Genomic DNA, 14,873 nt, shown 5'->3' with positions numbered 1-14,873 from the left:
TTGAAAGCATGAACATTCTCCACAGAGACGCCATTTTCCCGACTCCGGCATTCTATTACATTTCTACGACAGCAGCTATTTTTAGCGTAGTCAGAGATAAGGAGTCGAGTGCAGGCGACCTTGACAGCGAACTAGGCAGTGACAGCGAGTCGATTTCGCCGGCTAGTATCGAAGTGTCATGCAGTAGATCGATTGTTGACATCGGAGTCGATTTCTACTCAAGTATCGCTTAATCTTCATCCAAGTCTGGGTTGTAACGGCTCGACCCTCAGGAGAGGGCGGCGTAATTGAGTGTTGTGCATCTTTAGTGCAACAATTCCGTTGGATCGGCAGCTCATCCCCAGATAGGACTGAGGTGTAGTCGGTGATTAGCGTAAATTTCGTCGATGGAGTTTTCATAAGTCAAGTAGAGTAAGTTATTAACGTAACTAACAAACCGCTGTACGCAATGACTCAGATTGAGGATAAATTAGATCAAATTCTAGGAAAACTACAGAAGCTAGATGATTTGGATGAGAAGGTCGACAAATTGAATAGTTCTCTTCGAAAAGAAATAGATGAGATTAAAGTTGAAATCTCCCGCCTAAAGCAAGAAAGTTCGAATAAGGACAGACGAAATGAAGAAAGAGATAGGAAGTTCAACTTGTTGCCTTTCGGTGTTGGAAGTAAAGAGCTTTCCACTATGAATCAAGAAGTAATAAACATTTTGCGGTTTCTGGTTCCTGATTTCAACGGGAAATTCATCAGAGAATTGTGGAAAACAAACAGGAATAAGGAGAATTCACCTATAATTGTGAAATTCGATTCACTCATAACGAAGAACACGATATTGAGAGGAAAAAGAAAGCTTCAAGAAAAACAAGAATTCAAAAATATTCAAATCAAGGAGGACTTTTCAGTTGATACAAGGGCTATCAGGAAGGAATTATTCCCACACCTTTTGAGTTTAAAAAAATAAGGAAGGAAAGTTTTCATGATTGGAGATAAGTTGAAGGTTGATGGTACCCTTCTTTCCCTGGAGGAATTGCAAAAGCAAGAGTCAAACTCCTCTAAGCGAGCGAGAAGTGAAGAGGCATCACCGAGTCCAAAACAATAAGGAGAATGCAAGGAATCCCGTGATCGTCAGACAAAGAAGAAGGGGAAAAAGTCCAATGAAAACAGCCTTGAAAGATTCCTAACAAAAAATATTGATAAAACTGAAGAAGAAGACCGTCAAAACAAGCAATCGGAAGCAAAACGCAAGGAGGATTCAAGATCAGAAGAAACAAAAAAACAGGATGAATAGGAAAATGTGGAAACCAGGCTACCAACCAACAAAAACAAGAGGACAATATCTAAAGTAAGGAATTCAGGAAATAGTTATTCCTCAGAACGACTGGTCATCAAGGGGAATCAAGACCAAAACCTCCCAGGTTTAATTATAGGCACACTCAATATAAGAACACTCAAGACAGAAGATCGACTCATCGAACTAGAGGAAGCATTGAAGGAATCTAGCATTGATATCTTTGGTATAGCAGAAGTAAGGAGACACTCCGAAAAAATGATTGAAAGGAGCAGTGGATTCATTTTCTACCATTTTGGTGAGACATCAGGTCATAAAGGTGTTGGATTCCTTGTTAGAAAGGAGTTGAAGACGAAAATCGTAGAGTTCAAAGATATATCCGAAAGGATAGCATTGATGAAGTTGAAAACCCAGGGAAAACTGTTACATATTTTCCAAGTTTATGCTCCTACTTCAATGGCTGAGGAAGCTGAGCACGAATCATTTTACAATTCACTCACCGCAGCTCTAAGCAGGGAAAGAAACAATTGGAAACATATAACTTTGATTATTGGTGACTTCAACAGTCAGGTGGGAAAGCAGGAAGAGGGTGAGAGGCTTACAGTGGGGAAATATGGCTATGGGACAAGGAACGATGCTGGACAAAGACTGGTGGATTTCTGTCAAGAGCAAGGATTAAGAATAGTTAATACATTCTTCAAGAAACGAGCTGGTAAGAAGTGGACTTGGATTTCACCAAATCAATTGTTTAAAAATGAAATAGATTATGTGCTGACTAGGCACAATGGAATTGTGAAGCAGTTTGAGGTTTCAGGGAGTCTGAAATTTTATACAGATCACAGACTCATATCCATTGATATGACAAAAGATTGCTTCAAAAGGAGGCCAAAAAGAGAATGGAATGAAGAAGTAGTAGGGAATATTTTCAAAGCAAATGAACAAGGACAATTTGAATCAGGATTGCAGAATTGGTGTACAGAACAAAGATGTGTATGTCTGCAAGAGAGCTACAATAGATTGGAAAGCATCATGAAAAATGCTTTTGAACCTATAATGAGTACAAAGATGAGGAAAATAACCAATGAAACTAAAGAATTAATTGTTAAAGAAGAAGAAATGAAGAAGAAAAAGAACAAAAGTTTCCATGAACGAATTGAGTTTGATACGCTTTGCAAATTAGCAAGATACCATATAAGAAAGGATATTGGGACATTTGAAGACAGAATTATAAAAAATGTATTGGACACCAGTGGATCAACAAAGAAGTTGAGAAAACAATTGTTTGACGGTAAAGAATGGAAAGTTGGAGTCAAAGATAGACGTGGCAGGATTGTAAGGAATTGGAAAGGTATTTCTGAAAATGCTACTGAATTCTTCAGAGAGCTATATCGGGACACATCTGAGAGCCCTGTTGTATTGGAGCAGATTAATTTGCAGGAAGAAGTACCAACAATTGAAGAAAGTGACCTGAAGACAGTTGTAAGTACTTTGAAAAGCAATACCATGGCAGGAGGCGATAGGATAACAAACGGGATGCTGAAAGTACTGTACTCGATCTCTTCAGAAACAATAATTAGTCTGTTTGATAGAATCTTCAGTGGACATTCGGTACCTCAGCAGTGGAAAACATCAGACATAATTCTACTGTTCAAGAAAGGAGATCAATAAATCAACAACTATCGACCAATAAGCATTTCATCTTGTTTCGGGAAACTCTTCATGAAAATGCTACAATATCGCCTACAATCAATTATGAATGAGCGTCAACCAGTCGAGCAGGCGGGATTTCGAAGTGGATTCTCAACGATTGACCATCTTCAAGCAGTTAGTCAACTCAAAGAAAAATGTGAGGAATTCGATATGGGTGTCTACTTGGCCTTTATTGATTATAAAAAGGCATTTGATAGTTTGAAACATGCATTCCTCTTCACGTCGCTTGAAATGATTCCAGCAACCTTCTTGAATATGATAAAGGATGTATATAACAATAGTAGAGCACGAGTAATATCAGATTCACCAGGAGAGATCTTCAGCGTGCAGAAAGGTGTGAAACAGGGTGACCCACTCACGCCGTCTCTCTTCAATGCCGTTCCACAAAACATTTTTAGTGGGCTCAAGTGGGATAGGTATGGTTTGAATATCCAAGGACAATATCTAAATCATTAACGTTTTGCGGATGACATTGTTCTCATCGCCAAATCTCCATTGGAACTAAAAATCATGATAACCAGCTTGGCTGGTAAAAGTGAGAAAACGGGGCTCATTATAAATCCAGGGAAAACACATCTCATGACTAATGGGGAAACAGTAGACATAACACTTGATGACTGTTCATTGAATTGGTCAAGAGAGATTATTTATCTAGGACAACTGATTGCTTTCACTGACAGAACCGACAAAGAAGTGAAACGTAGGTGTGCAATTGCATGGAGGAAATATTGGTCATTGAAAAGTATTCTCAAGAAAAAGGAGATTAGTACTGTTAAGAAGACACAGATATTATCATTGAAAAGTATTCTCAAGAATAAGGAGATTAGTACTGTTAAGAAGACACAGATATTAAAGACTTGTGTTTTTCCCGCGCTTATTTACGGCTCCCAAACCTGGGCATTAAAGAAAGCAGTGCTACAGAAAATAGCAAGAACTCAAACGACGATAGAAAGAAGTATACTGGACGTAAGGAGGCTAGATAGAGTTAGGAATACATCCATCAAGGCGATAACAAAATTGGACGATGTACTGAAGACTATCAAGACCCTGAAGTGGAAGTGGGCAGGTCACGTCGCTAGATTGGAGGATGGCAGGTGGACGAAGAGTCTAACTTTGTGGAAGCCCAGCTGGACGAGAAGGAAAATTGGACGACAGCGATACAGATGGGAAGACGAAATTGTGAAAGTGACTGGGGATAGGTGGGCAGTGTATGCAAAAGATAGAGATAAATGGGGGAACCTGGGAGAGGCCTATGTCCAATAGAGGACCTGGTTTCCACAAATCAAATGATAAGAACATTTTTGCATTTTCTTTTTATTTAATCTTGTATACTAATAATGGAGTTTGGACTATTTGAAAAAAGCTAGCTAATTCAGTAATGTTATTTAATATTTTCAGTTTAGCAAAGATGTTCATTCTTTCTACATATTATTTTGTATTATTGTGTTGGGAACCAATAAAGGCTTTTATTATTATTATTATATGCCATTAAGCCTGGGAGGAAGCTCGAACAGAAGTAGATGCTATGATTCCTGCCCAAATGTTTACTGAAAACTGATGATGTGGACGATTAGGATTGATGCCATGAGGTTTCTCAGCTGACCAAATAATTATGTTGGTTGTGGACTTTAACGATAGCTGTTCTTGTAAAGTGTGCCTCGTCGGTAAATAAAATGGTTGTTTGAAAGTTTGGGTTAACATGTTTTTCTAGAAACCATCGGCAAATACCAGCATGGGGAATACAGTCTCGTGGCAATAGAGTATGAACTTTCTGGGGGTGGTATGGATGTAATTGTTGCTCTCTTAGTATATTCCAGATAATAGATTGATTGACATTAAACTGCACTGACAATTCTCTTTTGCTCTTCTCTGGATGTTCATAAATTTCATTAGCAACTTGTTCCTTTAACTCAACAGTCCTAGTGGATCGTGGTCTGCCTGCATAAATGTGCACTTTGGACATCAAAGAACCTGTTTCAGACAGACGTTGATGAATAGTGGCAAAAAACCTTGAACTTGGACATACTCGGTTAGGAAAGTTCTCTTGATACAAACATCTAGTATCAGTACTATTACAGTGTCCCATCCAATACATTAAATGCATGTCAGCTAATTCGAAGTATGAATAATGTCTAAAATTACTTGCCATTTTTAAAAAAGTTAACACTCAACACAAAGAATGCAAAGTGAATCGGTTACAAATAACTGGTTAATAGATTTAACAAAAAACAGCGTGGTTACAGTTGGCCTAACTCACAGTTTGTTGTTTTGTTCAACAGTGAGCTAAAATATTTCTGAAAATAATTTCCAGCTGATAATTCCTTTTTAATATTTTCTTATTTAAAACAAAATGAACCAGCTGTTTTGGAACAGCTGTTATTTAAATCCAAGTTCTATTTGCAATCAGCTACAACCTATGAGTTATTAGTTCTCTCTTCATAAAACAGCAAATTTTTGTGGTGTAATGTATCACATAAGAATACATTTCATTCAACTATTATTCGAATTAAGCTCACACAGCTCACATCATTCTTTTCAGAATAAAATTTTCTACGATTTTTATTTCGAAAAATTATTTATTTACTGATCATTAAACAGAATTATTGAGAATCAAATGTAGAAGTCTGTGTTTTTCTACTTAGTTTTTTGCATATTTCAACTTTTTTCTCAAAAACTACTCACACTACAGCTTCCAGACTAGTTTTATTCAATTTTTCCATATGAATTCACCATACGTTTTTGAAAAACTAGTCCCCAAACAATTCAGCATCGGTGTATTTCATCAGAGAAACTGAATTCCGGGCGAAATCTTCCACTCCTGTATAGCTCGCTAATGAAGCGTTTATGAATATATGTTTATATGTACTTTTTTTCTTATTTTTACCTCTACTATCACATATTAAATTATTTTACCATAATTTTAAGAATCACCCTGTATGACTTGAGATCATGATCATTGGAGGTGTAACATAGGTATACATTATTTTGATAAGTGAGAAACAGTGGTATCTTGGAAAAAAGACAGAAGTTCAATGTTCGGAGAGATATATCAAATTAACGGTACGGGAATATTAGCTCTTCAATAATTCAAAACTCAAATAAAGGAATAATAGGAACTGGGAAACCTGATTCAACTAGATAACGAGATCTAAGAAGTGAAAGAAGACTAAATGACCATTGGATAGAGGAAAAGCATTAAAAAGGCTACCATTTTGTCAAAGTTCGTAGAAAATTCACATCACTTAATCCTCATATTTTTCTCTATGCTGATCGAGTAACCCAATCTCTTACCACATCTCCTTTGTCCTCTTCTTGATCATAACACATTTTCCTTGAATTGTGGTCCAAAAGATTTTTCTGAAGAAGAAAAGGTTTTTTCTGAAAAAGTGATGATTTTTTCTTTTTCTCTGAACTGGAATAAAGTGGTGATTCTGATTTTTGTAACATGGTGAATAATATAATTATAACTCTGCAAAGTTCCTGTTTTCTTGTGGAGGGGTTTTCTCAAAATAGAGGAGGCGTACATTGATCTCATTATTTCAGATTTTTTCAGTTACAGACTCTGCGGCTCAGTGAAATCCATCCACCATTATCGAGCGGGTTCTCCTCATGAATGAGCTCATCAGTCATCAATGCTTCCAAATTTCTTGTTATGGAAATAGATGTTATCTTTCAAATATTGTTAATGGTTATTGGTTATTGTTAATGGAATTGTTATTCATGGTTGAAAATCAACAAATCAAGACTTATTTACAAATGGTAATGTATTTCCAATATTGAAGAACAGTGTAACTTCTGGTAAAGGTCTCATGATGATAACTCATTTATGCTTGTTTGAGCAGGAATAATATTATTTCGATAATAATTTTCCTTTTTTAAATGGAAATCGTCCAATCCCTATCTTTTAGATTTTTAAAACTTTTTGTTCTAGTGATTTTGCAACTCCTGAAGGTAAAATACATTATTATTAATTAATAGAATGATTAATATAATATTTAATATAAGATTCCAGAAAATAGATTGATTACTCAAAAGAATTGCTATTTTCAAGGATTGACTAATTTTCTTTATGTCATCCAGTCTTATCTTTTCGATGTAATATACAATTCTAATCTTATTCAATCTGGACTGGTCCTTGTATATTAATTAATAATTTCTCTTCCCTCATCACTTCAAATTCCATGTTTGTTTCTCATTTTTTTCTATAATTATACAAATCTTAATCCTGATAAATATCAAGTACAAAAAGTCAATAATATTCTTGATCGTCAAATCTTATGTTTCAGTGTAACATTGTAAGTGTCGCAGAAAAAAAGAATGATCAGAAAGCTACAATATTATAAATTATTTTAAATAATATTACAGAATACAAAATTGCTTTCTATACTGTTCAACAACATCAGATCATACAACAGTTAAGTTATTATTGAGGATGCTTCGATTCAAGTAATCAATTCCAATAGAAATTTAACCGTTGGTTTTTGTTTTTGTCACTTTCTTCCCATAGCTATAATCAATAAAAAAAAATCATTATAGATATCATGTACAGTACCTGTTTCATAGAAAATCAATAATAGTTCATTTTTAATTCATATTTCCAAGTTGTTATCTACCTACATGTTACAATATTACCATGAGAAAGCCAAATTGTATTTCAAAATAGTTGGCTTACGAATTTTATCAATTCCTGCTTTTCATTTATCAATCTTTCTTTCACTTTTCCTGTCACGAGAAAAGAAACTGGACTTTTTGGTGAGATTTCTTTATTCAGAGTAATAAAACAATGGTCCAATAATGCCCATTATTCAAGATTATACAGCAAATGAAAACTGTGAAAAAACCAGTTCAGTCTATAAGCTAACTGAAGAATATTGATCATTGTTATCTTTATGAACAAGTAGAAGAACAAACTCACAGCTTAATTCCATTCTTTTTTTGACTTCTTTCCAAGTCAAAAGTTTTAATCTTGCACAGTCAAAGTTCCAGAGCCTCTAAGTTTTTTAACTGTTATTGTTACGGCTTTTAATGCTAGCCTACATTGGCCAATGGGGGTGGGCAATGGTAGGAGGAGGTTGAATACAAGTGAAGGGGAAAGAGAAGGGATATGCATAAGTAGGCTCCCAAAAATATGAAGAGATTCAGATTCCTTTATTCATTATAATGGTACATTTTGACACCACTGAAATTCATTCATTGGAATGGATTATTAGGTATCATTTAGGAAAACCAGAAATTTTTATCATCAGTGGTATTATCAGTCAACGATGGAGATAAAATAATAACAACTATAAAGGCTAAGATTATTGGTAACAACTCAAAATAAGAGTCATTTATCAATTATTGAATAAACATAATAATATTGTATTTGAGGTTAAGTTCTTTGTGAATAACGGTTGCGTCGGCAATATCAACAACGGTCGAGCTGTACATCTGCAATTCAGTCAGATACTTCCTAGCAAAATAATTGCAAGTAGGTAGTATTCGTTAAAACGAGGACTAACGGGTTTTGTAGATTCTAGCATGCAAAATAGAGGACATAAACGTTTAAAAACAAATCTGAATATTGTAACGGTTTCAATATCAGGTCCCTGTTTTAGGGAACATGTGCAACGGATTTTACTGCAACTTGATGCTCTGGATAGCCATAAGTTGACGGTTTTTTTTATCAAAAATATTCATTTGCCAACCTTTTTGAAAAAAGGGTTTGAGAGGAAATTTGATATTATTCAGGATGATCATGGATAAAATGTAATTAGGTCTGGGAAATATGGATTGAAGCTGGCAATGACAATTAATAAAATAATGTTAATCTTTGTACTCACCAATGATGTTAATTGATGATTGCATACATGCACAGGGTTTTATTAGCGAACTTCATGTATCGGGATATTTTTGACAGAATGTGGTTTCTACAGCACAACACACCGCGACACAAGACGCGACACCCCGCACGAGTTACAAGATACAGCAACTCTCTACACGGAAACTTCCGGGATCGCACTGTTTTTTTGTCACTGCCGATTTGTTTCTGGTACTTTCCTGTTATCATTTCCCAGTAAGGAATGAGGTAAAGGATAGAGGTGCCTAAATTGTTCTTCGAAATATTATCTCTTCACTATTGATAAGCTGCCGAGAGCTGCCTTAACTGCTAGTTGGCAGATAGCAGAATTGAAATGTTATTTTATGTTTTGGAATTTGACTGTGACTGACACTATTTTTATATTCTACGAGAATGGATTGTTACAATATTTATTGTGTATATGTGAGAAGATAAAAATCATGAAAACATAATAAAAATAAAAGGGAAGTGGGATCTAGTTTTGTTAGGCGTATCAATACAATAGCACATTTTGTACAAAAATCTGGTGATGTACCAATCAGAACTCAGTATTTGGTAGGCGCTAAAAATAAATATTCAAAAAAGTAACCACGTGGTCTTTTTGAAATTATAAAAATTTATAATCGTTGTAAATTGCATAAGCATTTGTTATTAGCATATGATAAAATGCAGGTGTGAATATATTCATATATAACTCATTAATATGCCTTTGTATTGCAAACTATTTGACTGTATCAAATTGTTTCATTGTGGATTTGTTGAAATCCACCAATAGGAGAAGCTATTCAAATTTTATGTAAATTTACAAATAGAAAGTATCGTCGAAAATTAGGGGAAGATCAACTGCCCACTTGCTTGCCAGGGATCAACCGGGACACCAACCAATATGAGAGCATCGGACTGTGTCACTTATAATAATTAATTTTTATTTATTGCCAAAGTTAAAATTTTAAAAGTTCCTATTAAGTAATCGACATAGCTCAGTCAAGTCGCTCCATGACATGAGTTATTAAAGTAATCATCCCCCATTGGAGAGGACGACAGCAGCCCACCAGAAAAAGGCATAGGACACACGAGGCAAATCCATGCCACATCTTTGAATTTGTGAAAAAATCTATGCACGTGAGTTACAAAAAATAATTTTTAGAGTGCCCTCAGTGCAACAAATTAATAGGAATTCCATAAAGCTAGCTCATCGAAGGTTTTATTTGAAAATCAAGCTTGATTTAAACTTAGTTGTGGAAGTAGTTATAAATAAGGAAAAAGTCTTTTTAAGAACATTGATGAGGATTAAATATTTATTTATATATCACTATTCAAAGTATTGGATATGCTCACTTAATGGAATTAAATATCAGTATTATTATAATAAGAATTACAAGAAGCTCAAAGTTCCTAAGATAAATTATTCTATCCAAATTCTACTGATGGCCGAACTCATACCCTGAGGATTGATATTTGAAATTTTTGATATTGTTGGAATACAGAATTATAAAATCCTTATTGGATAGGAGAAAGCAAGCCGAATGATTGAGCTATAGAAATCTATAATATATGTTGATAGAAAAGTTATGAAAATTATTAATTGATGCTAATAAGCAGAATAAGAGTTTTAATTAAGCCATCTGTGATATTTTTCTTGCATATTTTCTCATATTGTTTTTGTATTTATTGTTCATATTTTATTCTTGTTCATTGATTTCATTGTGATTATATATTTTATTGGATGAATGGTGTATCTTTCATTTTTAATCCTGTCTTCATGCATGACAAATCTTGTTCTAGTATTTTCTATTATTATTATTATTGACAAATAAATAAAATTATCAACCAACTATATTCTTCACCGAATAAGTTGGATAAATCAGCAATATACAATATTGATCATTAAATCTTCAGAAATAATACGCTCTCAAGATTTATTCAAATGGTTGAACTCAATCACTGAAAGTATAAGGAATTCTAATTAAAATACCGTCGTTGATCACACTCAGTATTATCTCACACTGCTGACCCCTTTGTCAGATGGTAGCGAGTTGGATTGATGTCAGTAACATATTGTCTTGTGAAATATTTGGAATCCTTATATCCATCTACTTCTTCAGCATCTATAATTGTGGAATTATCTATGCTACTTATAAGCCCTATCAACTGACATGAGTCTCATTTCTTTGAAAATTGCAGGAACTCCGTAATATTCTTGAGAAAAATGGCAGATAATTACAGAAAGAAACATGTTTTTCACGGTTTTCTCAAAAATGACTTATTTATTTAATGACTGATTTATCTCAAATTCATACCCTGTATAGTTATTTATCAGCTCTATCAACTGGCATGAGTCTTTTTCCTTTGAAAACTAATGGGGTCCACCCCTTCCTTGAGAAATGGACTTTGTAAACTCCTTCTCGTGCATGAGGTAGGTAGGTAGAGCAGTTCATAAAAAGAACACATAGTCGAGATATTTCATCTGTAGAGCAGCAGTTTTGACGACTTATAAAAAATCATCGAATTTCACAATATTTACACCAAAGACCTTGAACAGATATAGACCCACAATGCCTATGCCTTTCCAATGATAGCTCTTACTTGAAATTGAAGGCCGCCATTGGAGTATTTAGCACGAGATATTATATCTATATATTTGTGATATTATAGATCACAAAGGCATTGGTATGTAATAATCTTATAGGTTGCCCTCTCAATGGCCGATTTCAATTCCAAGTACGACACTAGCGCTGCATGTGAGTCTAAGCATCTTCAAGGTCTTTGATTTACACAAAGGAAAATGTACTCTGAAAACAATTATATATATACACATATACAGTATGATCGTAGTTTCAAATATTCTGCTGCCAATCGTCATTATGTTATTCCTCTAAATTATTCTCGTTTAAGAATGAGGCTCACAGTTCAATGAGCAAGGAAAGTTGTGTGAGTGAACCACAACAGATTTTTTTTTGTATATGTAGTTGTTCTGGGCCAACGGTTGGTGGCTATGTCGTGGTTTTGTTTGATATTAAATAATATATTATAGTGGGCATGTTCGTCGACTGATGGCTCCGAATTTTGTAAAACAGAATTGCAATAAGTTTTACATTTTTTTTACAAAACTTGCAAACTTTCTATTGCTTAGCAATAATATTCCAGTTAATTTTTGTAAATTGATATTTATTCCTAAAGCCTAAAAGCATCTATCTATGTACCGTATTCTTGTGCACTGTATATGACAATAAAGAATTATTGAATTATTGGAATAAGTGGGTGTTATTGAGGATCCAACTCAAATTGAAAATACTACTTTACTATGACTTTAAAAATCTGGTTTGCCATTTTGAATGCAATTTTTTTCAATAGGAAGGTGGTCATGCGATACATGATTTTAATATGAAATTTCAAGAAAAATGAATGGATAAACAGCATATTGATATCTCAAACCGTTTCAAAGACATTCACATTATTAATCAATAGCCTACTATTCAAAGCAGAGAGAAAAGAAAAAGTATGAGAACGGCTTAGTATCTCATAAAACAATGTGATTAGAAGGTGGGTGTGATTGGGAATCCTATTCAAATTGAAAATACTACTTTACAAATCTGACTTCAATAATCTGGTCCGCCATCTTGGATCCACATGTACAAACCCACGATAAGCATTAATTCCTTCGATGCATTGTTTGAGCCCTAAGAGAGAAAAAATGCAAAAAAACCTGTGATTTTTTAAATTTCACACTTTCAAGAGCGAATATCTCGAAAACTGCTGGAAATATCACAAAACTCCACTCGACAAAAATTGTTGAGAATTTATCTCATTTTTAAATAGTTGGTCATGTCAGTGGAACGCACTATTTCGAAGATAATATAAGCGTGTAAACAATACATTGAAAAATACAACAGTTAAATCATCCTCATTCCGTTAGTACATGGGAGATTTTTATATGTTTTCCTCCTACCTAGTCCCAACAAAGCTGCGAAATCAAAAATTGTGTTTAAAACATTCCCTCTAAATTCCCTTAGTCTGAAAATTTCCTAATCAACACTATCAAAGCTATTGCAACAGTATTTTTCCCTCTTCAAACGAATGAACGGAGTTATGCTATTCAATTCCATAATAGTTGAGTACTATTATATTGCAATAATTCATCGGTCGCACAATTTTTCTCACATCAATCTTTGATGCCAATCTTTCCAAAAAGTTCCACTTTCCTCATTATAATCTCTTGTTCAGGAGAGGATGTCCAGAGCTGAGGAGTTGAAGGATTCAAAAATGCAGACATTAGTCGACACGAGATGAGTGTTATAGATGAAAGGTAGGCTAACAGGACTGCTGCGGCTGGGGCTGGGACTGGTAGGCCTACTGCAATCAATGACTGCAGACAAAAATATTGGCCCGTGCACTGATAACGCTGATATATTGGCTCCTTGCACGGCCAAGTCGTGAGTTCTAAAAAAGTTGAGACATAAATTTCGAATCCCGAATGGGGAAGAACGAAGACACAAAACGGAGGAAAAAAGAAAAGTTGAGAATCCATTAATCCAGCTTATCGTAGCAGGACCACCAGCGCAATTCGATTTTTCTGTCCTTCCTATCATCTGACATGAAACGAACGTCCTGCTTTTGTCTTAAGTCACTCTTCTGTTGAATATCTGCTCCAACAAGAATGGACCGCTGTCTTATTGCTCATGAATTTGAGCCTTGATGATTCTCATTCCACTTTTTCCACCATCCTCATTCTTGAATTGTCATCTCAGTGGGTATAAGATTACAAATATACGGAAATTTAGAAATGAAAATGATAATTCTTCAATGATGAAGAACAAAATTGAATAACTGATGGAATACATTCACTAAAAATGGCCTATATCAAGCCTCAATAGCTTATTGAAGTTTCGGCTGCAGGTTTTACTTGGAAATCAAGCTTGATTTAAACATAATTGCGCAAGTAGTTATAAATAAGGGAAAAGTCCTATCAAGAATACAGATCAGAATTAAATTAATATCAAATTATAAATCACTATTTAAAGTATCAAATATGCTCGGTTAATGTACTTAAATATCAGTATTATTAGTATAATACGAATTATAGAAGCTCAAAGTTCATAAGATAAATTATTCATCTAAATTCCACTGATGGCCGAACTCATACCCTGAGAGTTAATATTTTAAGTATCTAATATCGTTGGAATACTGAATCATGAAATTTTAATCTGATAAGCAGAAGCAAGTCGAAGGATTGAGCTGTAGAAATATTTAATATAATTATGCTGATAGAGAAATCATGAGAATTATTATTAGTTGCTATTAGATAATGCTATTAAGCAGACCAACTATATTCTTCACCAGATAAGTTGGATGAATCAGCAATATACAGTATTGATCACTAAATCTTCAGAAATAATATGTTCTCAAGATTCATTTAAATGGTTCAACCTAATCACTGGAATCAAATTGACTGAAATACAGGGTCATAGTATTAAGTCGAAGCAGTAGCCTACTACAGATCATAGAAAGTATAAGGTATTCTAATTAAAATACTGTTATTGATCACACTTGGTATTATCTCACACTGCTGACCCCTTTGTCAGATGGTAGCGAGTTGGATTGATGCACAGAGAAGGGATCAGAGGGAACATTCTTACCGACTATTGTTTCGCCTAATGTGTAGTATCACTTATACCGGTAGAAAGCGCTTGTATACGCAAATGACGATTTCTGTCTGAGCTTGATTAGTACTGTTGTAGGGGGACGTAGTGGGGAGTCATTGGCATCCTACACTTCCCTCTCCAACAAACCAGTTCACACCACTCTCTCCCCCCAACAAAACAACTGCTGACAGGATTTATGGCTTGAGGCATGCATGCATGTCATTGTTTTGCTAATAATACATAGACTAGACATTCATTTTTCTTATTCTAATCACTTGCTACTCTCAACTCTCCAGATCGCATGAATGCTGCGTCTCCAGTGACAAAGAGGATTAATTTTTATTTCTAATCAACAAGAACTAGAAAACAATAAGTGAATGAGTAGCCAGATAAACTG

The 14,873-nt window shown here is 34.6% G+C and overlaps 1 protein-coding gene across 1 annotated transcript; it reads left to right on the top strand.

Annotated features, from left to right (window-relative positions):
• The first annotated feature begins 448 nt into the window (after window positions 1–448).
• On the top strand, window positions 449–14,664 carry LOC120352016 (craniofacial development protein 2-like). The gene is made up of 3 exons (XM_039431421.1): window positions 449–665; window positions 1,371–1,997; window positions 14,573–14,664. Exons 1-3 carry the CDS (start codon window positions 449–451, stop codon window positions 14,662–14,664), a joined length of 936 nt encoding a protein of 311 aa, XP_039287355.1.
• The last annotated feature ends 209 nt before the right edge of the window (window positions 14,665–14,873 follow it).

This window comes from Nilaparvata lugens, chromosome 6, assembly GCF_014356525.2.
Source record: "Nilaparvata lugens isolate BPH chromosome 6, ASM1435652v1, whole genome shotgun sequence".
NCBI lineage: Eukaryota > Metazoa > Arthropoda > Insecta > Hemiptera > Delphacidae > Nilaparvata > Nilaparvata lugens.
The sequence above is the reverse complement of the archived record's forward strand: the minus strand, read 5'-3'. Positions and strand labels throughout refer to the sequence as shown.